Below are 27,655 nucleotides of genomic sequence, written 5' to 3'. Positions count from 1 at the left end.
AGTACAAAGGAGACGAAGAACCACCCTGTGAGGGGAGAAAGTCAAGAAAGGCGTCTCAAAGGGAATAATGAGGGTGATAAGTATACGATGGCCATATTCCTTTACTTTCCTGGCTGACGGCAGGTAGCCAAGTCCCTCCCTAGGATCTGGGTCAAAGGCAGTTGCCTCATCTAATGTCCCAGCCCGTTCCAGGAGACAGCTGCATCCAATAACTAACTGGTCAAGAGGGAGACGGTTATTGAGGTCCAGCGTCCTCGTCTCAAGGTGAAGGACACTGTGAAGGACATTCGCACTCCAGAGCTACCGAAGGGGCCCACTAAGGGAGGTCTCTTTGCAACCCACAGCAGTTCAAACTTCCCTTTGCTTAATCCTGCTTTCCTGGCTCCTTCAAATGTATTCGTCCCCAAAGCACTTCTGGGTAAAGAATCTGCACTCAAACCTGCATCTCAAAGTCTGTTTCCCAGATAATCCGCTATCTCAGCGAGGTACAGGGCAGAGGCAGAGGCTGCCGAGAAAACCATCTCAAAAGGAGATAAATCTGATGCATAAATTACTTACGTTCTAAGTAATCAAAACACTGATTGTTTGTCAAAGATGCAAACTTTCTCCCAAAGCACTCTGAAAGTTATGAGAGGTCCCGAGGAATCCATATGGAAAATTCCATAGTAAATGCCCTGAGTGCTCGAAAATCTTATTCTTGCCACCTGCTTCCCTGGGCATCCCTCTCATTCTTCACGACTCGGTTTATCCAGAGAAACAAAATGTCACAACTGCCACCAGAAATACAAATGGAGAGGAGGCTACTCTCAAGGTGATCAATAATGCCGAGGGAACAGTGTGACTGCAAACTTTTATATTTTTTTAAACTGCTGATCATGGATTACAAAGCAGAAAGCAAGGAAATTCAACTCTGCACCACAGTCGACTGTCAGTCAGAACAGCTTTTTCCCCTATCAGTCTCTTTCGTTATTTTACAGAAAATCGTAGCTCAGGCAAAACTGAAATGCCTTGAGAGTGAGTAAAAATGCCAGATGTGCTTTCTGACTTCGACATTAGGAAATTCTTAGGGTCTCCTTTCTGCAACGCGTGCAGTCTGTTTACGGAGGCGAACGCTTCACCCAAGTGCCTTAGTCGGCAGAGCAGCCCCAGAGCCGATAAACTAATTTGTTTTCCCCTCAATAAATGGTTCGTTAATGTTGCCATGACATTTAAAGTTTAAAATGGTTTTATGACTCAAGATTAGAAAAGAATCATTCCAATAAATTTCTTATAACCGAGAGGGTTCCTGGCATCTTGATTAAGTAGTTCTTTGTAGTGATGAAGCTTTATCTTAAAGAATGAAGAGGGCAAGCATCAATCAGCCAAGAGTCCCTGGTGGCTGGGCTCAGGAGCCGACAGCCCAGCCACCTCTCAGGGACACGATTAAAAAAAATAAACAAAAACAAACTACTGATCTTCTAGTGGGGTTAGAATTTTTAGAATAATTACTAAATCTGAGCTGTCTCTAAAATGGGGCGGAATGACCAGACTCGCTAGCAGTCCTGGGGCCCGTCCTCCCAGCGCGGGCAGAGGGCTGAGCCTCTCTGGCTTAGCTGCCAGCTTCGGCCGGGAGCTGTGCTGGGGCAGCACAAGAACCTCCATAAGCACTTAAATTTGGTTGCTGGAGAACCCACCATGTCCTGCAACGATCCCAAGACCTCAGAGAAGAGCCGGGACATGACGGCTGAAACCCGAACTCTGGCAAATGCCGGGACCCGCACCACCACCGAGTGCGTCGGCTCTGTACCAGTCTCTAGAAGTTCCCATTCCTGCTTGAGAAATCATGACTTCAGACGATTAGACAAACTCATGAGAATGAAACGTTGGGTTTCGGTGGAGTCAGAAATATCTCCTTCCCACCTCTCCTCCCCCACCTGGCCTTCCCCTGTAGGAGAGAAGGGATTGAAACATTTACTGAATGCCCACCACGTGCTCATAGCTCTTTATCATTTAAACAGCACAACAATCCTGAAGTAGGTATTCATATCAACATCGTACAGTCGAGAAAAATTGAGGCCCAGAGACTTTAAGTAACTCGCTCAAGGACACACAGAGTGTAAACGGGAGGTAAGATTCCAACCCCAAGCTTCAAAGCACCTTTTCTGCTGTGTGGACAGATCTCTTTTTTCCAGTGTGCTCAAGTGGCATGTGAAGTAGTTAGAAACCCAAGCCAGCTGAAGAATTAGTCAATGCTGATTTGTGGATTTCTGAAAAAGAGTGAGAGAACTTCCTGGAATAATCAAATAGCCTTGGGGAAGAGGTGAGACAAAAGCTGGGCTTGAAGAGAGAGGCAGACAGAATAAACACTTCAGGGCCCAGCACAAAGGCCCGCCACTGGGAATCAGCACAGTGCCCGGGAAGGCTGGCGGATGGGGGTGGAGGGGTGGGCGCGGATCATACACGTCCTCATCCTTGGCCCTGAGGAGCCTTTGCTCTCTGAGCGCCAGGATAAATGATGACTCACTGTTATTTTTAAAGGCAGGATGCGAGTGAATGGTAGGATCCAATTTAACAATAATAATTTATTGCATTTACGGATATCTTAATTTTTTCCAAACTATTTCCTTCATTTTTATCCTATGATAGTTCCATAGCATAAGCAGGGCATGTGTTGTTCTGCTCACTTTACAGAGAGGAAATATGAGGCCAAACTTGCCTACAACTCCCCAAGTTAATGGTGAACCTGAAACTCGGGTCTTCTGACTGCCAGACCCTTCAAGGCCAGACGTAACTGCCTGCCATAGAGAGCTGTTCGCTAGAGTTACAGATTCTCACCTCCTCTCACGCATCTTCATACAATTTCAGGAGTTCAAGGAGCCCTGACAAGTTACCCTGGCCTTCCTAGAGGCCCATGGGCTCCGAATATAAGTCCCCATGGAAGACTCTGCCAGTCCATCCACCTTATATATAATCAACAAAATGCATTCTCTAAAAGGCCGCACTGCCAATGACTCAATACTGAACCAACGAGAGCCTGGCGGTAAACTTCAAAACCTTCCCACTGACACATGAGGTCTGGAACCGTCTCCTGCCTGACTCCCCAGGCACCAAGGAGAAGCAGAATATGGCAGGAGCATCGAGCTGCAGCTGGGCCCCTGCCCCCAGCGTCCTAGCTCCTAGTCTCCTGGCTCCTACTCTAGGTCCTTAGCTTGGACTGTGACTCACCCATTTGTCCATTTTTCTCTTCATTTGTTCATCCATTCATTCAACTTACAAAAAAATTGTTAAAGACTTCCTATTTTCTAAGCCTCGCTGTAGAGTCTGTATACTGTCTCTGTTAACCCTGGCACCGTCTTAAACAGAAACCCCTTGGGTTCTACAGCTGAGAAAAACCCAACCGCGCCTCCTCCTGTCTGCCACGGCACCCCTCACTGGGGCGCTGACACAGGCCACGATCAGGCCGGCGTTCACAGTCGCTTGCTCGGCCTGGGTAACGGGGACAGGCCCCTTTCCAGGGGATTTGTGGGAGCTTTGCCCGCGTTTCCTTTGTCTTGGTGCCCATGAGTGAGCAATGAGAGCAGAATGGAAACACTCATAAGGCAACGGCAACTCCACTTGCTGCAGTTACATTCAAATTGAATTATAATTCTGATGACAAATACTATCTGGGAGACAGGCTGTTCTAGACCATGTTCCATGTCACATTACAGGATTATTGCCTGGATTAGGAATAACGATCCCTAACAACATTCTCTACTTTTAAGTTTCACTCGGATGCCCTGTGGAAAGAAACAAACCTCCACCATCTTCTACATCACGGGAGTGGCTAAGACATCAGGGTAGTTCACTGGGTGACAAGTCACCTCAAGATTCTAGTGATAAATTAAGTATTAGGCCTGCTGAGAATCCCACAGAGCCCAATCTTTTCATTCTTCTTCATTATTTGACTTAAAAGTTTTAGTCTACTTCAAGCACTTTTTTCAATTAAAGGATGCAAACCAGTATACTTCATAAGTCCTTGATTATCTATAAATGCCTTGTAGTGAGAAATTTTCTTGACTGGAAGGAACAGATACATACACATGCCCAGGAGGATTTACTGTAAGGACCCAGGACAAAAGTCAAAGGATGAAAGGGCGTCGTGGGAACAAGAAAGAACCTGATTCAGCTGCTCTGTCTTCTGTCATGGCTTCTCTGCTCCTCTCTGATCTGCTCTCTCTCCATTCTCTGTCCCCAAGTCGGTTTCTCTGCCTCCTCGGAGTGTCTGCTTTTCCAGGAAGGTTAGCTCACAAGTTATCTGCCTTGTCATGGTGCGAACGGCACCCTCACCTCTGTCCTCAATGCCAACTGCAACATTTTACCTATTCTGAAATCCTTGAAGAAGAATCGAGTTGGCCCAGCTCATCTCTGTTTGCCAAATCTCAAGTCACAGGTAACTTACAAGAGCTGGCCACTCCTAATCCAATAGGACAGCTGCAGATGGCAAGGCACAGGGCTCAAGTGCCCGCCTGCTCCACAGGCACTTCTGAGTGAAGGCGACCCTGTGAGAAGGGGCTTGACCACAGCAGGTCCCCCAGAGGATTTTTAGAGCCATCCTTCTGTTGCCTTCACACTTTTCAGTGTTTATTCTGTTCATCTTTTTCAATGTTTTCTAGACATTATTTGGGGCAACTGGAGAAAGTTGTTTCAGAGGCCAAAGACAAACATCATTTTATACCTGAAGCCCTGCAGGTACCTTTTCTATATCCTCTTTTATGTGCAGCTCAAAACCAAACATGAAATTTTATTTGATAGCAGTGGCTCTCAACCAACAGCAACTGTCCTCTCCCCGCCCCAACCCCCAGGGACGTTTTATACTGTCTGCAGACATTTCTGGTTGTCGCAACTGAGGGTACTACTGGCATTTAGTGAGCAGAGGCCAGAGATGCAGCTCAACACCTACAGTGCACAGGACAGCCTTTCCCAGCAAAGAATTACCTGGTCCAAACGTGAACAGTACCAAGCTTGAGATGTCCTGATAGCAAACGTCCGTGAGGGAATTAGATGACAAGTGTTTTCGCTCTTCTCCCAGTCACCTACAGTAGCACCATATCCAGGATCTCAGTGCCCCGGTTAGTAAACTTCCGGTGGTGGTGGTGGTGGTGGTGGTTTGGTTTGATCTGGAATTTTCTTTATTATGTCTGTTTTTTGACTATCAGAAATACACCCATGGGTATGCTATAATAGAGATTCTCCTTTACTCCAAAAAAATCTTCAACCAAAATCTTTGCTATATTTCCCATGCAGATACAGCACAATGAGGGACACACACACACACACGCAGCAAGAGCATCCCTCAAAGTAGCTTCTGTTATAAAAGGCCAGTCCGCATCTGACATCAGAAGTGTGAACAGAGTCATCGAACAGCAAGCTGACTGGCCTCCCTCCCCCGACCAGAGGGATTCCAGCAAATGTCCACAGAATTGCTAATTACAAAAGGAGGATTATTTTTATATATTTATTATGATCCCCTTAATCCTCGAAAACACTTTTTTCCCAGCCTCAGGAAACAGCAAGAAGGGATCGCCGTGTCCCGAAGCCCCCGCCCCACAGGGCCACAGCACGGAGGCTCAGCGCAACAGGCCGGTGACCAGCCTTCCAACACTTCGCACTGGTACCGAGTTCTCCCACTCACACAGTCTCACCCAATTCTCACGAATCTCTGTGATTCAGTCACCATCCTCCCTCGAGGGGAGGAAGGGAAACTGACATGGGCACATTCACGTGGCCAGGTGCCCGGGGTGCTGGCACCCGAGGCCACGTGCTGTAACCCAGGGCTCCCTGCACCACGGCCGCCCTCCTCAGAGCCAGGCTTCCATCTCTTCGTCAGTTCTGCCCTGGGGAGGCTGACGTGGCCCTCGGTGACACCACAACAGAGCTGGGAAATCCTACAAAAAGCGGGGGGCTGGTCACGAAGACTAGTTCAGAACATGTGACTGCAAAGCCAACCCTCTATCACGGAGGGCCTTCCTGCTAGTAGTACATCCACGGAAAGAGAGCAGAGGGGGATTAGCCCCATCCGGATGGTCCTTGCAGATGGCCGGAGAGTTAGACACAGCAGGTCCGATTCTGTGAGGGTCAGCACTGCGGGGACCATGTCTCTGGTCTTCTTCTAGAAACTCCATCATTGCCTGGATGCGCAGGAAATAGATTTGTGGAGTGGGGTCGGGGACTGTGTTCTAATAAGAGCATGCAATTAAACAAACAAAAAAAATAGTATGGAAGAACTGCATCTACCTCCGCTCCATGTGGTGTAAACAGTCGTCACCCCAAGTCCTCAGATAACCCAGTTAAATATAACAGGCGTGCACAAGCCCCGCAGGGCATCAGGGCAACGACGCAGTATGAGATCTGGAAAGAAAAATCGCTCGGCTCTACATGAGCCGTCAGGGCGAGGAAGGAGTCAGATGCCACCCTGGGCCCACAGGTCCCTGCTTGGCCATACCAGGAGAAGCACCCAGAGGAGCACTCAGCAAATAAAGGCACAGTTAGGCCCGTGCCAGGGCAGCCAGCAGGTGCGAAGAGACGTTCTTCTACTTTACGCCACGGGGTGACACTCCCAACCCCGCGCTGTCCCCCTGGGGCTGACAGGCAGTGAGGGTTTTCACATCCTCCTTCACCCCCAGTCTCTTCCCAACCCCATTGCCCACTGTGACATCCTGCACTGGGAACCACACCACACCGCCAGGTGCCAACACGGACTCATTTAAACTAGGCCTTTTCTTGGTCATAGAATCAGGATTGATTTTTCAGAAACTTAACAAAATTTAGTGAAACCGGATTACCAAACTCTTAATTTCCTGACTAGAGAAAGTTGGAAATATCAAAATCGCAGAAAATCCAGTAGCTTCCTTGGCATGGCTAAAGAATCCCTTTAAAGATGCCCAGCTTAAAGCAGTGACGGCATAGCCGGATCCCGCTGCCCTCGAACACATACCTATGGGTGCACGATACACACACGGTGGGAAAGCTGCCGTGCACCTGCCTGCCCAGCAAGGTGCATCGGAAGCGGGATAGCAGAGCTCTTAACAGGGGAATGCTGCAGGCTGTCTGCCAGTCGCAGAGGTAACTACAAACAGCTAAGCACTGCAAAGGCTCTCGCCAGACGTGAGCCAAAGGGCAGCCTCCAGCGATGTTTCAATCACACTTGCTTCCCTGGAGCCGACAGAGACGCTGTCTTCTGAAGCGGTTGCCAGTGGCTGAACTACTGAAACAGGAAAGCAACCAACGAGAGAGCCAAGCTCCTCTGAGCCAGGTCCCTCCATCTCAGGCAACAACCACTCCCGGTCTTGTTCAAGTTCAGGTGCCAACGAACAATGGTAGGGCCAAAAGGTGAGGATCAGAGGGTTCCGCCATCAAGATACTTGTACTAAACAAAGTGCTATGCCAGATGTCATGGGATTTTTCAAGCACGAATTAAAAAGAGACGCATCCAAAGCACTCATACACCCAGTGAGAGAGAGAGAGAGAAACCCACCCAACTATATTCTAAAAAAAAGAAAAAAGAAAAAACAGGATGGAAAGAAAGAAATAGTCCAGCTTTGGCTCAGCGAATAGAGTCCAAATCCAAGTCCCATTGTTCATTATAAATACTGTCCTTAGGAATTTGTCCCTCCTGCACATTCCCCGCTACGCTCTTCCTCGACCCCGCATCAGTTGGAGAAAGCTTGAGTTTCGGCATTTCCTAGTGGCTTAACCTTTCTGACCGTGTCATGCACATTTGCTTTCCCTCCTCACCTAGACCCGAGAAAAACTAAGCAGTTGCTCACTTTTCTGTCCCCTCACCATATTCTGCGCACGGTGGGAACTCTGCATGGTCCCACATGACACAGAAAAGCTAGTATTTTAAACTCTGCTGTGGGACCTCGAGAAGACCAGAGTTCTTGGCTTGTTCAAGTGCTTACAGGAATGTGTCCACTTTTATACCAAGTCATGGAATCCTACAGTTACATCACGTCAGAACTAGAAGGGGCCTTTTAAATCAGACAAGTTAAAAGTTAAAGTGACTTTCCCCAGCCATGAAATGAATGAAAAAGCCAGGACCTCTGAGACAATATATATTTACATCCCATCCCAACTGAAAGATTTACTTGTGTAACCAACCAGAAGCACTTCCTCAGCTGAATGCTTTCCAGTTCATTATTTTGCTTTAAAAAATGATTAAAAAGTTAGAAATTATCTATTTCCATTTCCGAAATAGATTTCACTGCAACAGACTCAGTATATTAATAAACACATGTAAATGTCACTCTGTGAAAAACATATTGTCTGCAAATAACCTTTCAATTAGAAACAGATGCTGAGGCTTTCAGATTCTAAAGTGTTTTTATTTTAAATGGCCCGGTCACAACTGAAACCAGACTGGAGGTACACTGCTCTTTCTTTCTTTTCGGGATTTGTTTTGAAGGTCTGACCTTCCCTTGGGATTTCACATCACTCTAAGCACCCAGGATTCACAGCCTGCCAGGCCAGAATGTGCCCCTCAATCTGTCCTCTCAATAAAGATTGCTGCACACTTGCCACTAAGCAGCTTCCACACTGACTTAGGAGGAGGAAAGGACCAGAGTAGGTTGCAGCCCATGTGGATATTTCTCACTGGATTGAAATTCAACAAATACGGACTGAAGGCCTGTTATATACAAGACCCCATGAGATAAAACCAGCGCTTAGACCTAATGTGGTGGAGTAGGGGTTCAAATCCAGGTGGTCTGCTCCACAGCCCAGGCCTCTAACCACGGTGCTATCCCAGCTCTCTAGTCTACGGCAGTAACAGAGACTACCCTTCTACTGGACTTCCTCCTCTAAACGATGCTGGGGACCACTTAGCCCACAGCCCCTTTATCTAATAGGCCAAGGGTCCTCCGCATTTTCGGGTTTATAGAACATTTTCAAACACAGTCCGGTCTACTATAACACATGCTTCTTTAAATGGCATACTTTGTATGCAATTGGTAAATAGAACAATGTCTTTTATATTTTTTTTCTTAGTATATTAATACCTAGCCCAGAAGTAAAAACAGCTGAACATAAACTTCACTAACAGAGCTGACTACATTACTGTCTCAGATACCCATGCACCCCTCCCCTTTTTCCTACCGGCCTAGCTGAGCCACGTGCTCTGCCTTAGAAGCACACAGGGCACCGTTCTCCAAGATCTTGTGTAAAAGGAAACCACCAAACAAGGACCCAAGGCCAGCCGTCTCAGTCGTCACTCACATTTGTGCAAACCCCGCAAGTGGTTTTCCTCCGCCTCCCTCTGCCCTTGTCTCCAAGACTCAGCCACCTCCTTAGAGCCCTCCTTAGAGCCCCTTTCACTGAGAAACCGAAAACTTTTAAGGCGAAGACTGAGACTTACGAGAATATTTCTTCCCTTGGAATTCAGGGCAACTTTCTAGCTGTGCTGATACTTCTCTTGGGATTGTTATTATTTTTCTTATGCTCTAGACAGAGTCGTGTAGGTTTTGAGTGATCCGTCTACCTCTACTTTTCCATAAGTCCTGTTATTTTTTTGCGTTCGATTTTATATAATCTGAGGCTTTCCAAGTTTGCGCGCCTTGTGGAAACACCTGAATTGGCAGCACGGCCAAAGGGATCAAACTTTGTGCAACTACCTCAAGATTCCTGTGGTTCCTCTTTAGCGCTGAGATGCTGGGAGGTAGTTACTACCTCAGCCATGCTCATTCACGTAGTCTAACACATCGTTCAGAGTTTGGGGTTCCAAACACCAGGAGCCATGCTAGCTAGCTGAAAGAGACAAGGAATTTCTCAAAGAACATTAGGTCCCAGAATATCTGGGTGGGCCAGCGAATCAGGCCGGGGGACGAGGACTCCACCAGGCCACAGACCCTACTGGATGCCACTGCCAGCAGTGCTGTGGCTGACTCCGCAGAGCGGGGGACCCCTCTCCTGGCCGCATCTGAAAGCTGCATGTCTCTCTACCACCCTCACCAGGAACATTCTGTGGGAGGCCCTCTCGTTTTCCTGACTCTCTTCTGAATCAAAGTTACCTCTCTGATGCATCTGAGTGGCAGGGCCTAGGACACATTCTTACACTAGCTGCAAAAGAGACCCAGAAAGTGGCTTTTGACTTGTAGTTTGAGGAGGTAGAGTTTATAAGATCAGAAATTCCCCCAAAAGCCAGAAAGGTGTTTAAGAGGTGCTGAATAGCTGGACTATGGAGCAAACATCCACTATACTGAGGAAGCAAATTTTACAAAACTCAGCAAATACTGATCTCTCAGAACTAGGCTGGCGCCCTCCCAAGCTTCCGTCCCACAGGAAGTTGTCCCCATTCCTCGCAGCCTGCTCACTTCGGGGCTCCATCTGATGTACGCCAGCTTAACAGCAGGTAACCTCATGGCAACAGAACTTGATTCTTGTATTTGGAGCCATCCCCAAAGTTCCAAGGCTGCACATATAGGGATGTTTAAAGTGGTAACATATTCCTATTAGCACACCGGGATTTGGACAATCTCCGAAAACAGATGATGGAGAAGCAAATCACTGCGCCGACTCACAGCATCACATCTCTTCTCTGGGACATCAGCAACTCCTCGGCCCTCCAGGCCGAAGGGTGTGCGGATTCCCAGTCCACCGAATACACAGTCCCACAGTTTTCTCACCCAGATAACGGTATCTGGACACAAATGGATCTGCTCTAATTAATGCAAAAGTGTACATCGCTGCAAATGTTGGTGTTATCATTAATATATCAGTGATAATATTTCTCACAATGGACCTTTCCACTCTACTATATTAATAGGCTACACACTATGCATTTTTATTGAAACTGTCTTCCCATCGATATAGCAATTCCATTGTCTAAGTGAGGACTCTAGACCTGTTAGGACGCATATGCATATATAACATAACTACAGCTACATGCCCCCAGCAAATTCCTTAGTCACTCATTTCCAAGTTACTGCTTAGACTTAAGCCAGGCTTTGGTCGTTAAAGTGGCACTCAAGGCCTTGCATCGCCTGTGCCTGGACAGCCGCCCAGCCTCCCCGTGCCCCCCGACTCTGCGCTCCAACCACAAAAACCTCCTGTCCATTCTCCCTGCAGAACGCACCCTGGTCCACCACAGGGCTCTGCCCTCTGCCCCCGGCCCCAAGCATTGCCTCCTGGGGGGATGCTCCCCACGGTCAGCTCCTGCCCCACATCTGGGTGTCCCCCTTCGTACCCTAAAGCTTTGGATGTCTAGAAGGCCTTTAAAAGTGTTTGAATGAATAATACATTTTAGTTTTCAAAAATGCAAAAGGACTTGGTAACCATCTTCTTTTCATTTAATCCATTTACTTACGAAACCAATTAAGTGGTCTAAGCACTATTTCCAGAGCTGAGATAAAAGCCATCACAAGGCAGACAAGGTCCCTGGCCTTGTTTGGCTTGCGCTCCAGGAGGCAAAGACAATGCACAAACAAGCAAAGAAGTAAGAAGCACTATGATTCCCATGAAGTGATGGACGGGGAGGGTGCGAGAGCCATTTTCGCTAGGTTGGGCAGGAAGGGCCTCTCTGAGGCCGTAGGTGGGACTGAGCTGAGAGATGAGTGAAGAGGAGGAGGCGGCGGCCAGGGGACGATCTGGGCGAGACTGAGTCAGGCAGAGGGAAGGGCAAGCTCAGGGGCCTTGCGATGGAGAGGAGCACGTGTGAGGGACGGAAGGGAAGGACGCTCCAGGGGCTGAGAGTCAGGGGCGAGGAGTCGGACGTCTGTGAGGAGGACTGGGCTCTCTTTGAAACGCAACGGGACCACTGGAGGGTTTTGAGTAGGGAGCGGCATGATCTGATTTGTATTTTTCAAAACTCGCGGTGACAGGCTTATCTGGGAATTTGGTGAAACTGGGGTTTTTGAACCTCAGCCATCGTGTGCTGCTCTACCCTGGGCTGGACCTCAGCGTCCCAGGCCTGTCCTTGTTCCTCGGGGAAGTTTCTTTGACATCCAGCTGCTGTAATAGCTATCTGCGTTGAGTAACAACAGCCCTAAACGACCCTTTAATTTCCTTCTCTTTATGTCTGCTTGGCATAGTGTAAAAGAGGTGTTGATACACATGGACGGTAACTGGGAGGCAGTTAAATGGTGGTACGTGGCCCCAGGCTCTCTCTCTAGAAGCTGGGCAGCTGGAGAGAGCAGGCTTGGCACTGGGAAGTTCACTTGGGATGGAGGTGTGCAGCCTTCTCATGGTGACAGGTGACAGGTAGCTTGTCTTCTGAGCTCTCAACAAGCCCAGGCCCTGTCCTTCATTGGCACTTTATCCGTGGGGTCTCTGAAGGCCCAGTTCATAGCCCTCAGTGGCCCTTTCTTGGTGCCACTCCCCTCGGATGTCAGCCACCCTTAGGACTTAGAACTCCTCAGTCCACAAAGCCAGTTCCCTTTCCGGGGCTGCCTGAGGTAGAACTCCACCTGGAAACACGAAAGCTGTTGTATAATGTGTTGGTGTATTCTCCTTCGTCTTGTTAAAAACCAAACCCCTTTCTATAAGGTGCAGAAGGACTGAGCTCATTCAGTTTTCTCATAGTCATCATAAAATGCAATACCAAAAATGCTCACACTTCATTAAATGTGACAGCTCCTTTTTGCCCCAGAGCTCCTTGAAACACTCCAACCGCTGAAAGAGTAGCGTGTCCCTCTTTGCAGTTGGCTAGGCTGAGATCACAGACAAGGCTCTGGGTTTTGTGGAAATTTATGTCGTTCCAGAGATGTCCACATTACCTCCATCAGCATAAAAGAGGCAGCTGATTAAGTCAGGCGTGCTGCAGGGTCTTTTATGCCAAACACTAAGCATTCGGTGTAGCCCGACGAACCAGAGTACATGTTAAGAGCTTGTTGGAGCCAATAAATGGAGTTAATTTAAAAAAAAAAAAATCTATGCCAATTTCTCCACCATCTCCTCCTTTACAGGGGAAAATATATTTTCTTCTCATGGCCATCACAGAATGAGAAGGATTTCTCAAGTACCACCCCCACCTCTCTCTTCCAAACCTGTACAGTTTTCTCGAGCAACAGATTTACAGGACAATGTCACCACTCTCTGGGGTTGCTAGGGCACACTCACTGCCTCTGCTTCTCATCCCCCCCCCGCCCATCACACTCTGCCTCTCACCAGCCAACTGAAACCACTTTCTCTAAGTCTAAAGGGCACTTAAGACCTGCTGGTGGCTAAATAACAAGAGTTTCTCGAATTAAAAAGGAAAAAATCCCCACTCAAACCTCCCTCTCCACCAGCTGCCCGGTCTTTCTTTCCACTCCTTCCAAGCTTAACTTCTTCAAAGGGTTGTTGTGCCTTCCCCTCACCTCCCGTCTCATGCACCCCTACTCTCTTCAACTCAGCCACGGGGTCGTCGTTCTAATGAAACAGCTCCCCTAAAGCACCCGAAGATAGAGCGCTCGGTCCCCATCAGGCTTGACCTCCCAAACTGGGAGCAGAAGTGAAGAGGTGATACCCCGCCCCAACCTGGAATTACTGAGACAGGGACCGACAGCTCCCAGGAACCACCTCCCCCCCTCCCACTCGACTTGTAAGCTGGGAGGATGAGAGAGGAAGGAGCTCTTGGCTTAGGGACTGCCGTCACGTGAGGGGTGATGAAGAGACCTTGTCACGGAGACCAGGCATGGCTGCAAAAAAGGGAAGACTGACTTCTCATTCTCCAACTGGATAAGCAAGGGACATATTATTCGCTCTGTGCCCACCGCATTAGGGAAGGGGAAGACTGCCGCGAGATGGCAAGGCAGGAAGAAGCCTTACTCCTCCACTTCCGTTAGATTCACAGAACACGGATGAAGGTGGCGAGTTAGAGCATCTCACCAGTACCCACGCAAAAGGGCAAGGGGATCCCAGCACGGCTTACGTTAGCGGCACTTAGCCAGTCCCTTCCCCTGCTCCCCGAGCAACACGGGAGGCACAGCTGGAACCCAGAAGAAGGAAAAGGAGGAGGGGTCCCAGAGACAGGCCAGCCCTCCCCCCACTTCAAGTCATGCACTGCAAGCCTGGCAAGTGATGAGCTCAGGGAAGGCATTAAATCAAACGTGTTTTTCTCACGATGCTATTCCCAGATATATCAAAGCGAGTAGCACATGGTAGGCTTAATCATTATTTATTGAATAAATAACAGAACAGCTTCTTCATTCTCACCCTCCTTGTGCTTTTTGCCTCATTTCATTCACTCATTCATTCGCTCCTACCACGGATGTTTGATGTTTGTTGGAGGTTAATTCTCTACAATTGAATCATAGGAAGGTGATTAAGACATAACTCCCTGCCCTTAGAATGTTACTAGAGAAAAATTTTTTAAGTGCAAACTTGCATCTACCTCAGGGAATGATGTGAACAACAGCACTTCGGTAATCCAAAGTCTCAAAACCATTCACGCAAAAATCCAAACCACTCCCGGAAGTATACCCGGGCAGCTCTTCCTGATCACTTCAGATATGGGATTCTCAGGCCCGCCTTTCTCTGACTGCCGGTCCTTCATCCCTCCTGCCGGAAGGCACTAACCCTTGATGTGTCGAGAGTGGCGGTTTCTGCACTACCGTCTATGTGTGGCATCCCGGAGAAAGCCAGAACGATCCACAGTCCTCGGGTCTGGGGTAGGCCCAGGAGATCTGCACAGCCTGGATGAGGCGCTGGAGGAAGCTCAAGGCACGTACGGCCCTTCATAGACCACCGCGTGTCTTCCGGCGCAGAGCAAGCGCTGTTGGTCTCGGGGAAAGGTGATGCCGATTACACCCTCGAGAGCATCTTACCCACAGGGAGATAGATGGTCGTGCATGTGGAGAGCTGAACCGCCTGCCCCAGAAATCACGTGTGATTTACCGACTGTTCCCTAGCAGACCCTTAATCAAAATTAATTCACATTTAGAGCCACACGTTTGCGGAACGCTCATCGCTCCTCGTGATTTCTGGTTTCCTTGCAATCTTCGGCTTATGGTCCTTCAACAACAATTACTGCTTCCCACATATATTTCTGGCAGGCATTTTAATGATAATTTTTCACCATTGTTAAAAGTAACGGACGCTTAATATAAAATCTAGACACTACAACGAAATTGACAGCAGAAAAAAATATCATGCATACTCTTCCCAATATTGTTAATATTCTGGTATATTTCCATTGAACCTGTGTTTGATTTAATAGCTACTTGGAATTAATATGCCCCATAAGCCAACTCTGGTAAAAATCACCAATAAACTAGGATATAAACCACCATCTGTAATCTCTTTCGATTATGAACAGGCTGTAACTTTATGACTATAAAACAACCAATAGATTCTGGAATTCAGCTTGTCTGAGCTCTTGGTTAGCTATCGTTTCAGGTATAAACTCCTTTAAACATAATTTCCTTTGATTGTTGTAGAAGGATAATCTGCTGTGATTCTGAGAGGCACAACAAAAACACAGTCCTAGTGGTGTTTTCTGAACACACATACGGCTGCCATTATTTATCAGGATATCGAACAAAGATTTTATTTTCATCTCAGTCTTCCCTAATGGACATATGCTACTCGATGATCTCAAAAATAAAAATGACCGGCTTACCTGATTAGGAAATCATGCAGTCCAACATCAAAATACCTGTTCGAAGGAGAGAGAGACAAACGTATCAACAGAAGACACTTATGGGACGGTGGACTTGACAAAAAATACATAATATGCATTCAGAACACGATGAATAAATGGACTATTCAGTGACAGTCGTTCTCAAAGTATGGCCCCTGGAGCGGCCAGGGCAGCATTACCTGGGAACCTGCTGGAAACGCAAATTCCCAGGCCCTGCCTCGGACATCCTGCTTCAGAAATTCCGGGGATGGGCCAAGCAGTGAGCCTGGACAAGACTTCCAGGTGCTTCTGGTGCAGAACCACGGCTTTACGAGGATAAAAGTGTTTCGGCAAGTCTAAGCTCTCTCTTGAAAGAGAGGCACTAAGGCTGGACTCCCCAGGTACCTTCCATTTTTCCAGTAGGCGAGTCCTTTTATAACACTAGCTGTCTCCAAAGTAAGCGAAATATGTTTTTAAAGCACAAAACCACGCTGGCCTAGGAGAAGAAAAGGGGCGGGGGACAGTCGGCACTGGTTTCCCCGCTCCTCCCAGCCAAAGCCCTTGCAGCTTTTCGCCAAGACAGCAACCGTGTCCCAGTCAGGGTCTGCCCTCGCAGGGACGGGAGCAGAGCGGCTCCCTGCACCCGCCGTGAGCTGGAGCCTCATGCCAGGCGCCCCGCAAGCCCTGGGCGGTGGGGGGCGCTTGCAGCCACAGCCTCCCCGACACCACACTGGCTTAGTACATGCAAAGGGCACTCGCTGCCCTGGCGTCTCCTCTTCCCCCTGAACCTCTGGCCACTTACACAGTGCCCTGCTCTCCCTTCGGGTCTGAGTGAAAAGACTGGGTGACCAGAGGCGCGATGCTGCTACTCCTGACACCTAGATGGTGGCTGTTGTGTGCCCCTCACCAGTCCGGCCTCCCAGGTTAGCGATCTGGCTGAGTAAGGCCTGCGCTGATTCTGTCCCTACGGACACAGAAATCCACCCCGGAGTGGCGTCTGGCTGCCCAGGCCCTGACTCTCCCTAACGTCCGGCCCCACCCCTGCCCTGCCCCATGAGCGTCCAGCACCTCTGCCACCTGACACATGCAGGCACAGACTAACGTCGAAACGAGATTCCTCCTGGGGGACCTTTAAATGACAAGGTTCTATGAGGTGCTTAACCATGTGATTACAGGTCACGGACATGGGGTGGGTGACGAAAGAGAAACAAAGCCAAACATAAAATTGACCATTTTTAAGTGTTCGGTTCCGTGGCATTAGTACAGTCACGCTTTTGTGCAACCACCATTCCCATCCATCTCTAGAACTTTTTCACCTCTGCCATGGTCAAGCTGACTTAGGCTCTTTCCCAGGGTTCAGGGCTGGCCCTCTTCTGGGATCGGTGTCTTTAATTTCAAAACACGAGCAAACCAATGAAATCTAGCAGTGTGTTCTCATTATTTTTCCTATACAGATGGAAAAGACCCCTTAGGAAGCTAGAGTAGAAATGAAATAAGTCCTTTTTTTTTTAGAACTGTATAACAGGCACTGTGCTGGGCACTCTGTGCCTCATCTCTTTAAGTCCTCACAACCAACCCTGCAAAATAGGTCCCGATTTAATAAGGCCGCATGTCCTTTTCCCCAGCCACTTAGCTAGTAAATCACTGAGTCAGGATCTAGCTCAGAGTACCAGATGTCACAGTCTGTGCCTAGTTCCTTCATGTATTCAGCCACTGACTCATTTAACGAATATTTAGCGTGGCCAACACTGTGCCAGGTAGTGGAGGTCGGTAATGCACGGCATGTAACTCCTAGCAAAGAGATGGCCAAGTCGACAATAATTTCAATACGGTGTGAGCAATATCAAACGTTCTCTCTCTTCACAGACTGCACACTCCGCGAAGGCAAGGGCCAGCCGCCAAGCAGATTCCCAGGGAGTATCTGCTGCGCGGACCGACGTGTGAAGGATGTGCTGTAACAGGCGCCAGTGTCTCTGTCTGTTCTGGAACCTACACAGTGCGCTGCAGAGATGCTCAAAAGCAGTGAATTATTACATCAGCTATTTTACGTAAATACGCAAGATAAATGCCCACAGATAGAAATGGGGCTTCTCTTCTGAAACAAGGATCTATCAAACTGTATCTACCAATTATTCTTATCGCCTTTTTAAGAAAATAATTTCTCACGGCTACCAGCCCGCAGTAAGCCAGATTTCCTCATGAGGAGACATAACAAACAGTGGTCCTGTGCATATCATTCTTGGTTCCTTCCAGAAATTAAAACTGGGAAATCTTTGATGTGTGTATATGTGATATCCGAGTTTCTGTTGTCTGAGCATCAACTGACAGCAGCAATGGGAGGTAGTTTTCAGCTCGATGTAAAACGGAACTCTCTAACAAGTCGTAACGCCCTAACGAGGCAGTGAATTTCCCACCATGGGATGGGTTCAAGCCCAGGTTAAACGGCTGTTTAGAGGAAATCGAAAAGTCAGATAGAAAACTGGAATGGATGGCCTTAAAGTTTCCGTCTAGCCCCAGGCTTCTGACTCCCTGTGCTAGTCACTTCCAGGAAGCGTCACTAAGTGTGAATTCTTACTCCCACAGCAGCCGTTCTTGTCTGAAAACCATCAGCAAATTAGTGGACTATGCCTGGGCTAATGCCTCCGTTGCAGCCCTGATCGTTTATTTATTACTATTATGACTGCAATTCTCGTTAGAGCCTCACAGTGCATCAAAATGAGGCTCCCTGCGCCGGATGCATATTTATTCACCGAGCAGAGACCTGTAAATACTCCAATCTGGTCCCTGCTTTGACAGGGGTGGGCTCAGGCCCACAGAGCATGTGCACGGCAGGACTCAGACCAGAACCCACAGTTGGTTCCAGGGCTTGTTCTGCTCTGCCAGATTGCCTGCCTTTCAGGGTCCTGGTCCTTCCTCCCAGGCTGATCCTGGCTGTTTGGGAGCTGGGGATTTAAAAGGCAGTGAACTGTGGCCAGAAGCTGCATGTGCCTTATACAGCCAGTGAGGTCAGTTTCCGAGCCACAGCTGTCACAGCCGCAGGGCGGTGTTCGTATGAAGTACCAGATTCGGCTCTCAGTCCTCACCTCTACTTCTTCAACTTACAATCCTCACGCTTTTTCTTCTCCAGACTGTTTATCCCGTTAGTGGGCTGCTCTCAGATTCCTGCCTCGGAAGTCTGAAAACTGACTTAAAGAGTCGGAAGTAACATCCAAATCAAATCACTGTGAGAATAAAGTTTATACCTAGACTCAAGGAGTCCTCATTAGTCTGGCTGGGCTACCTAAGTTAATGCTAGAGAGTGGTATAGACCTTAAAGTGTATCTGCTCTAACCTCCTTATCTAAAAAGTTAGGAAACAGAGGATAAGGAAGATGAAATACTTTGAAACGTAACAATACAACTAGCGGCGGAGCTGAGGCTGACAGTCCGGGTCCCCCGGACCCCGGTTCTTTATTCGAAGCGTCAACGCACTGCCTTCCCCCCAGTCCCTGCCAACGCCTTTATCCTGAGGTTGCCACAGATACAATGCTTGGAACAGGCTTCCCGATAACATCACATAATAACATGCCATCTCCGTCTCCGCCCGTAAAAGTCGCGTGAGTGCAGAGTCGGCAGGATGCCATTCCCTCCCTTTCGTAAGTTCCTTCCACAGCCCAGTCATGCTGGATCCAACCCGTACATCCACTTGAGATTCAGAGCCTTCTGGCAGTCAGGAATAAAAAGTGATGCTCGGAAAACAGGGAAAAGTGAAAGTGAGCTCGGGTCACGAAGACACCAGTTAGGAGCCTGACAACATTTGGTGAAATACCAAAGTCTGATGGGAATGTAGAAAATGAAAATTATAGCCCTAGGAGGGCAAATTCTGAGCAAATGTGGTGAAAAATAGTGTTGGGCTTTCACAAAGGCATGATCTTCACGGCATCGGACAATTGTCTGCCATCAGATCACTAGGGAGCAAATTCTGGGAAAACAGCCCCAGAGTCTGCAGATCTGGACATCACGCCGTGTTGGAGAAAGCAAAGGAGAGAACCAGCGGCAGGCAGGGACACCACACCTCACCGCACGTGGAAACAGAGTCGAGGTCTGAGCTGCTGCTCGCTCGCTTATTTGACCTTGGGCCAAGATAAGAATAATAATAACAACGATAAATAATCATCTCTCCATGCCTCATTTTTCTTAACTGTGGCGTGTAGGTATTATTATACCTACAGTGCAAAAAGGAACAAATGTACTGTCCAGAAGTGCTTCATAAACATTCTACGACTGTTCCAGATTATTTTCTCTCCTCTTTAGACGTTATTAAGTTCCCGAAGGCCCTTCCTCAGACTGCATTAATGTTTAGCTCTTACATTTAAGTCTGTAATCTATTTTAAGTTAATTTTTTGTGTGTGGTGTGAGGTACTGTCTATATTCACCTTGTTTTTCATTTCTTCATGTGAAAACATCTGCTGGACATATTTGCCAGCATGGAGGTCGCTGGCAGCTCTGGTAAGTACAGTCTCACTGGGTGGCAGAAATGGAAGACAGACCAGAGCCAAGTAAAGAGCAAAGGGGAAGGACGGGAAGCAGACAGTGGACATAAGTGACCCTTATGACAAGTTTGGTTCTGAAAAGAAGGAGCAACTGCAGAAGGATGAGACAAATGAGGCTGCTTTTTGTTCATCTGGGGGGGATTTTCCACTGTGACAGGTGATGGGCACAGAAGATGGGTGCAGATGCGAGCAGCGGAGGGATGAGTTTTAACAGAGAAAGAGGCAAAGTCCTCAGCTGAAAGAAAAGTGGATAGAACTTAGGTTCCTCCCACTAGAAACCAGTGGGCAATGGCCTCCACAGAACATCACCGGGGGCGGAATCCACGATGTTACCGAGATAAAGGGGAACTGGCTCCAGAAGGCAACCAGAAGCAACAAGATCAAGGAGAGAAATCCACATCCCTAATGGAACCACTTATAAGGCCCTGCAGATCTTTCCACCAAGGATGCCACAGACAGCCACCTGCTGAATTATCTCCAAACAGGGAATAAGAATATCTGACTTCTGCCTTTTATTCCCTCCTCAGAGACATGGGCCTCAGCTTCCACTTATAAAGTAAACTGAGCCAAGACACCCAGTGCTTCAGGAACCACAATAAAGTAGGCGACACCCCAAAAGGTTGGAGACAGGGAACTGGGCAATGAAACGAGTCAATATCCCCCAATGCCACCAGGTCATGAGAATTTAACATAAAACAAATGTTAACACAATCTTAAGAGTTGAATAATGTAATGATGTCTTCTCTGTAATACATATTTATGATCAGTCATTGTTTTAAAATCTCATTCCACCCCACAGCACTTCCCTTGTGGATACGACTTTACAAGAAGCAATTATTCATGATGCGTGTCTGATGAAGCTGTTTACTATGGCTTGAAAAACAGCCATCACATGACCATTTCGGTGATCTCGTTTCACCCCTTGAAAGAGATGAACATTTGGTTCTGTGCTGTTAGTAATCCAAGGCCAACTGGTTTGAAAGGCAGAAATGAGACTCAAGTGTGTTTCAGCGGGGTGAGACACATGGGCTTTTCCTTCTTGTTATAGGAAGACAAAAAATTATTTACCACAACTGGAATTCAAATAAAATGGTCATCATACCTAAAAATGATACTTAATAAATTCAATATTACTGTCATTCTCACCAGATTATATCCTTTGCCTCCTCAGTTTTATTTTCATACCAATTATATATAGGATCCTTGATTAAAAAAAAAAAAAAGAAATGCCCCTTTCATATTTATTCTCTACTTGACTATTCAAGGTACAAGCAGAGTTCTAGAGTTTAAAGACAACCAAGGAAGTCTCCAAGTCTTTATAACCTCTCCCACACTCACTATTACCGGGAAAATGTCCTAGTCTCTCCTCGGGCATCTCTTTCATCTAGATAGCTCCAGCTAATTCCAGTGAATCCTTCTATAAGTTTCTATAAAATTCTCTTTATTGAAATTCAGAAGAAAAACACAAAGGAGTTATACAGTAACATTTTGTCAATGAGTGAATAACCCACATCGCAATCCAGCATACACAGGTGTAGGGAACGGGGAACAGAGACCAGAGGGACACAGGTGAGGATGGAGTTCTGCAGGGCTGGACCACGGTGCACGGCTGGAGGCTTGAAGCAGCGTGACACAGACGGTCACATCAGGACTGGACGGCTGCACCAAGCTGATCGGCACAGCAGAAAGCAGGGCAAAATCAAGAGACTGCAAGGCAGAGACCTAATACACACGAAAGCTCTCATCTTTTCATAAACCACCACTCAAACATTTGTTGTTGCTTTTCACATAGTTAACAGCAAGTCCAGGCCAGGGGGACAAGACCATGGCAACTTCATTAGAGACCCTTTGTTGAGACAGCATTATTCGGGACAAAGATGAAGTCGTTTCACACAACTGACTGGCGATGCCGCCTGGTCTACGGGGATGCGTACAGGTAGGAACCTAAAGAGGCCTCCAAAGTTCTCTAGCTTAGCAGCCCTCAACCTGCTCACTCAAACTGTCAGTGGTCCGCATCTGTGTTATAAAAATTAAGTCCCTCTCCCATTGGATGTTACCCAAAATGAAACAGGCCTCAAAGGAAAAAGAGATCTTCCTTCAAGAAATAGGAAGTGTGGTTGCAAATAGTCTCCAACATTTTAAAGTCCACATATTCCTAGGAAAATTAAAATTTACTACATTTAATAGAAACACTGAGGGAAAAAAACAGCATCATACGTATATTGCACCGCAAGCCTGTTCTTCTGAATATATTCTTTATTCAAGAGGATAAAGAATCTAATTTCTTCCTCTCCTCAACAAACATGTATTGAGCCCCAACCTCAGGCCAGAAACTGTCAGGTGCAGAGAACAGTCTCTGCTTGCTAGAGCTTACAGCTTAGAGAGATGACAGATACATAAATAAAAGATTACAGTAAGCTCAGCATCCAGAGTGCTACTGGGGACAGAACTTTGAGAACAAAAGAGCTTCGATCCCTGGGGAGCCTATTGGACACAACAGTGCTCCAGTCTCCCCATGTGACAGTTATTCACAAAATCAGATCTAGCAATCCAGAAAAGACCTGTGGCTGCAGGACTGACAAGCTCTATGATTTGAAACACAGTCAACAGCAAACCAGGAGACTTCTTGTAAAACAGTTGCTTTCCAATTAATTGGTAGCACTCACTTTATCCCGAGAAACTATTGCATTCTGAAACTCCCACAGTTTTAAGTTAAAAGCCAGCGGCCATATGTTTTTATTTAATGTTGTGTTTTCGACTGGCCTCTTAACGGTTTAACTAGAGACTCTAGCCTGCTTAGAGTCCATTAGCACTTCAAAAATAATTTGTTCTCTTTCAGTCACTTATGCTAACAAAAACAAAAAAAAAATCAGCTAGGAGAGCTAAAACAGATTTGTTTTGCACAGCAGGGTATACCAAATTATATCAAAAGCCATATCTTTAATTATCCTATACGATTCCTTTAAGTAGGGCACACTTTTATGTACGTAATAACCCCTCTTCACAAAACATAGAAGTTTAACTATATCCCATTCATCTACAGGTAGAATTTCCTACAAGCTCATTCCCCAGAACACACTCACAAGCCAATAAAGCAAGCAAAGAAAGGTAAGAAGTATAAGTACTGTCACAAGCTCACGTATTAAATTTTACAAGAAATCTGAAACCAAGCACACAGTTGCGCATAATATATGACCACAGATTTGCAGTGAGAACCCATAAACAGCAGATATATTTGGCAGATGATCAGATAGGTAAAAGATACAAACTACAGAGAATCAGACAGTAGAACCATGAAAGGACACTAATACAGACTCACTTAACTCAGGAACAAAGAGTCCCACCAAGCCCATATAGACTTCAGTGGATTTGTTTCATTGCAAAAATCACTGATGTTCATATTCATTATCTGAAAGTCACTTGTAATTAACCATGGATGTAAAAGCGTTTCAATGATAGAGGTTCTTAAATGGGCTTCTGCCAGCTAAAGCACACCTCTGCCCAATGGTGCACAGCGTTAGACACTGGACGGCAGTGTCTCTTAAGCATTTTTTCATGTGACCGCATTAAGAAGTATATGTTATACCTCAGCCCAGTATTTACAAACATAGGGAGAGGTTGCGGTAAGCAGTCTTTGGGATAGCCCTCAGTGGTCCCCACCTCCTGGGGCGGGGGCATTCACACCCTTGTGTAGGCCCCATCACACCAGAACTGGTCTGTGTGACTAACAGAAGTGAAGAGAATCATGGCTGGAATGATGTCTCACTTTTGAGAGTCGGTTATAAAAGAGACGGTGGCTTCTGTCTTGGGGCTGCTCTCTAGTTCTCTCTCTGGTTCTCCCTCTCTCTCTCCCTTCCTCTCCTCTCTTCTTTCTCTCTCCCACACCCCTAGGCTATGTCCTCTGGTAGGAGCCAGCTATTATGTCATGAGTAACCCTAAAGAAAGACCCACACGACCAGGAGCTGAGATTCCTGTCAACAGTCACAAGTGCGAGCTCGAATGCGGATTATCTAGCCCAGTCAAGCCTCCTGAAGACTACAGCCCTGGCCAACGGCTTGTCTTCAGCCTGAGTCGAGCTGTTCATCTAGGAAGCCTATGGCCCCCAGGAATAATAACTGCTGGTTGTTTGAAACTGCTAAATTTGGGGGTAATTTGTTACACAGGAATAGATAACTTCCACAGGTATATAGATGAAACAAAAAGTTTCAAGAAACCTTATCTTTACTCTGCACAATGCGTAGTGATATTTTCTGACCTTCTTCATTTTTCAAAATGCTGTCTGTAACCCATAAATAATTATGACCTACCAGTAGGTCATTACCTGAGCGACTCGATAGACATTAATAATATACCGAGTACCTGGGATCCCATACATATACATGTATGTGTATACGTTTATAAATGGGAGAGCCAGGGCTCATTAGCCCTTGGTGCTCTTCTCTTCTCTCTATACTCATTCCCTTGGTAGTCTCGCCACCCATCTCAGGGTTTTAAATGCTATCTATATGCTAAAAACTCCCAAATTGATATTTCCAACTCAGACCTCTCTCCTGATACCAGACCCATACATCTCCCTAATTTTTAAACGTGCATATCTAAACGAGATTTCAAACTGAGCACATCCAAAACTAAACTCTTGATCATCCCCTTGTATCCCCTCCTCCCATAACCTTCCCCGTCTCAATTGATGGCAACTCCACCCTTTCAGCTGCTGAAGCCATAAACCCTGCTGTCACCCTTGAATCTCTAATGCCCACATCCGATCCATCAGCAAACCCCGCTAGCTCTACTTTCAGAAATACATCCAGCATGTGATGACTTCTCACCGCCCCTACTTCAGCAGCCTCCTAATGAGCTCCCGTTGCTCTCCTAAAGACCTTTCTCAACATAGCAGTCAGAAACCCAGGACACATCGCTCCTCTACTTAAACCCTACAGTAACTCTCCATTTCCAGCCCAAAGCAGCCAAAGTATTTACTACAGCCCACAATGACCTGCATATACAGGATGGAGGCAAGGTGCTATAGCATAAGTATGTTAAGATGTGGGTATTTTCGACTAACAGTGAGCTCAACAAATCAACAGTGTTGTGAGGCCGAAAAAAAAAAAAAAAAGCTACCATTTGTCCAATTTAGTAGAATTACAAAAAAAAAAATGATAATGTATCTATCTTTGTGTTCACTGGACCCCACACCTGGAAGGTCACTCTCAATTTCAAGTGCCAACTTTAAAGAGAGATTAACAAAGAGGAGAATGTTAAGAGGGTACCAGCCAGGATAGGGGGGACTCTGAAAGCATACTATTTGAAGGGATAACACAAGGAACGAGAAAAGGTTCATGTGGACAAGTAACGGATCAGAAAACATGATGTAGTGATTGTATTTTCGGGTAGATTTAGTGCGATTGTGATTATAACCAAATGTGCTGCCGTGGGAAGTTTCCTGTCACTACATAAGATTTTGTTGGTAACATCCATCCATCCATCTATCCATCCATCCATGCATGCATTCATGCATCCATGCATCCAGCCTTTATAAGCACATAATAGTAGGCAGTGAGTATCCAGAAACAACCCAGTTACAATCTCTCTTTCAGGAAGGTAATCAGGGGTTGAGGAAAGAACTAGAAATAAACAGGTCATCACCATTATGTGATAAACAGCAGGACAGAAGGGAGAGCTGGAGCAGCAGCAGAACCTATAAGATAGAGAGATCGATCCAGGTAGGCTCGGATGCAAATCAACACATTAGAGCAAAGGAGACTTGACCTGAGCTGAGCTTTGAAGGTTGAAGAAGAGTCAGCTGAAGGATGTAATTGGTAAATGTAGAGGAAGGAGATAGACAAGTGTGTGCGTGCGTGCATGCGCGTGCATGCGTGCGTGCGTATGTGTGTGTGTATGTGTGTGTGATGACATTCCAAAGAAAACAGCTTATAGAAATAGAGACAAAAGGAAATATGGTCTCATAAAGTGAATGGGGGTGGGGAAGGTATCTGCATATAGTTTGTATGACTGAGGGCAAGGTTACAGGGGGCAGAGGCAAACTGAGAGCAGAAAAGAAATAATCATAATAATGGTAAATCCTTGGGTGTTTAGTTTGTGTTAGGACTCTTTTAATCCTCAAAATGAGCTTATCAGGATTGCATCATTACTCTTGACTTCACTGCACACTCGAGGCAGCCAGAAGCCCTGAGAGGTAAATAACTCCCCTAAGGGTTTATAACCAGTAAGAGCCTGAAGTGAGGGCATCCTACACCAGGAAATGTGGCTCAGAGCCCAGGCGGTAAGCACTGTCCTCAGACTGCCTCTCCAAACATGCTTGTCCATCACAGGGGACGGCAGTGTTTAACCTAAGGGCACCAGGGAGCCATTAAACGGTTTAAGGGTCGGAATCACTAGACAGAGGTTTGCCTTCTAGAAGGATCCCCCACCTGCTTCAGTGAAGAAACGGAGTTGGGGACAAGAGTGAGGTGGGGAGGCCATTCCTGAGAGATGGGAACTGTCCTGTTGAGATCACAGGAGGGGCCTGAGCCAGCCTCAAACCAGCATGGACTGAGGTCACAGAGGACTCAAAAGCACATAAAGAAACCACTGCTCCAATCCCATTTATTCCCACTTCCAATCAAGGATTTTCTTTTTTTAACCTCATAAAAATGGTGTCTTTGGGCACATTATGTAAGATGGCTCCTTCATGAAGAAGCTTAAACACATATTGACTGAGTTGTTTTTGCTGTTGCTTTGTTTTTATCTGGTGCTCTTCGTGATGTGTTAGTTTTGTCTTTTGGTATGAAAAAAATTGGTTTTGTGATTTCATAGTTTAAGTATTTTTCTAAATTAAAAGTAGAAATCTCTACTATGGAATATTTTTCTTAGTAGATAAAGTCTCCACAATCTTTCCCTATTACTGAGTTTACCTTTGACAAAAATTAAGGCATGACGCCCAGGTTAGACGCCACAGGCTTCAATTTAAACTTCTAGGATAATGCTACCATGAGGTCAGGGGGTCCCCATATCACTCCCTTTGTGAGAACATTAGTTTTGACTAATAATCTCGTTAATAAATTTTGCCTGAGGACAGACACACAGGGGTGTCGAACCTGGAAAGTTCTCTTAGGTGTGTGAATCAGCCAGAAAATCATCTCTTAGATATACACGAAGATGCTTAGGTTTGGTATTTGAGCCTCGGTTTTTGGGTCCACAGGGACTTCCCCCTACAGAATTCCCCTGGGAACCAAGTCTAAAGAAGGGCATCTCAACTCCAAATGGAACCATCCAAGAAAATCGGTAGAGACATGTCTCCACTCATTTAAATGTGTGGTCATTATTTCTTAGGCAGAGTACCCGCTGCTGACTGAAACATCTCTGAGATGCTCAGAGATGCTTCCCCTTTCTTCACAAACCGCTAAAGGCCAAAGTTTCCTCTGATTTAAGTCTCTTTTTCTGCCCTCTTCTAAAACATCACTTGGTCTATTCAGGCCCAATGGAACTTAAAGGCTTGGTAGCCTACGAGCCTGGAGTCCAGCCCCTTTTATCAGATGTCAGGCAGCAAAGCTCAGATGCCAACCCTAATTCAA

At 46.6% G+C, this 27,655-nt stretch overlaps 1 protein-coding gene across 8 annotated transcripts in view; it reads right to left on the bottom strand.

Moving 5' to 3' along the window:
• HHAT (hedgehog acyltransferase) overlaps positions 1-27,655 on the bottom strand; it is a 210,297-nt gene that overhangs the window by 84,952 nt on the left and 97,690 nt on the right. For 7 of the 8 annotated variants that reach the window (XM_036234472.1, XM_036234478.1, XM_016158550.2 and 4 more), the window contains one exon: positions 15,554-15,589. In XM_036234472.1, coding sequence (XP_036090365.1) covers positions 15,554-15,589 — 36 coding nt within the window. Of the gene's footprint in view, positions 1-5,288; positions 5,907-15,553; positions 15,590-27,655 lie in introns of those variants that run through there. The other variant, XM_036234477.1, reaches the window with a different exon arrangement.

The sequence above is a fragment of the Rousettus aegyptiacus genome, unplaced genomic scaffold, assembly GCF_014176215.1.
Source record: "Rousettus aegyptiacus isolate mRouAeg1 unplaced genomic scaffold, mRouAeg1.p scaffold_m13_p_17, whole genome shotgun sequence".
Lineage (NCBI taxonomy): Eukaryota > Metazoa > Chordata > Mammalia > Chiroptera > Pteropodidae > Rousettus > Rousettus aegyptiacus.
This window is presented reverse-complemented; position numbering and strand designations above follow the sequence as displayed.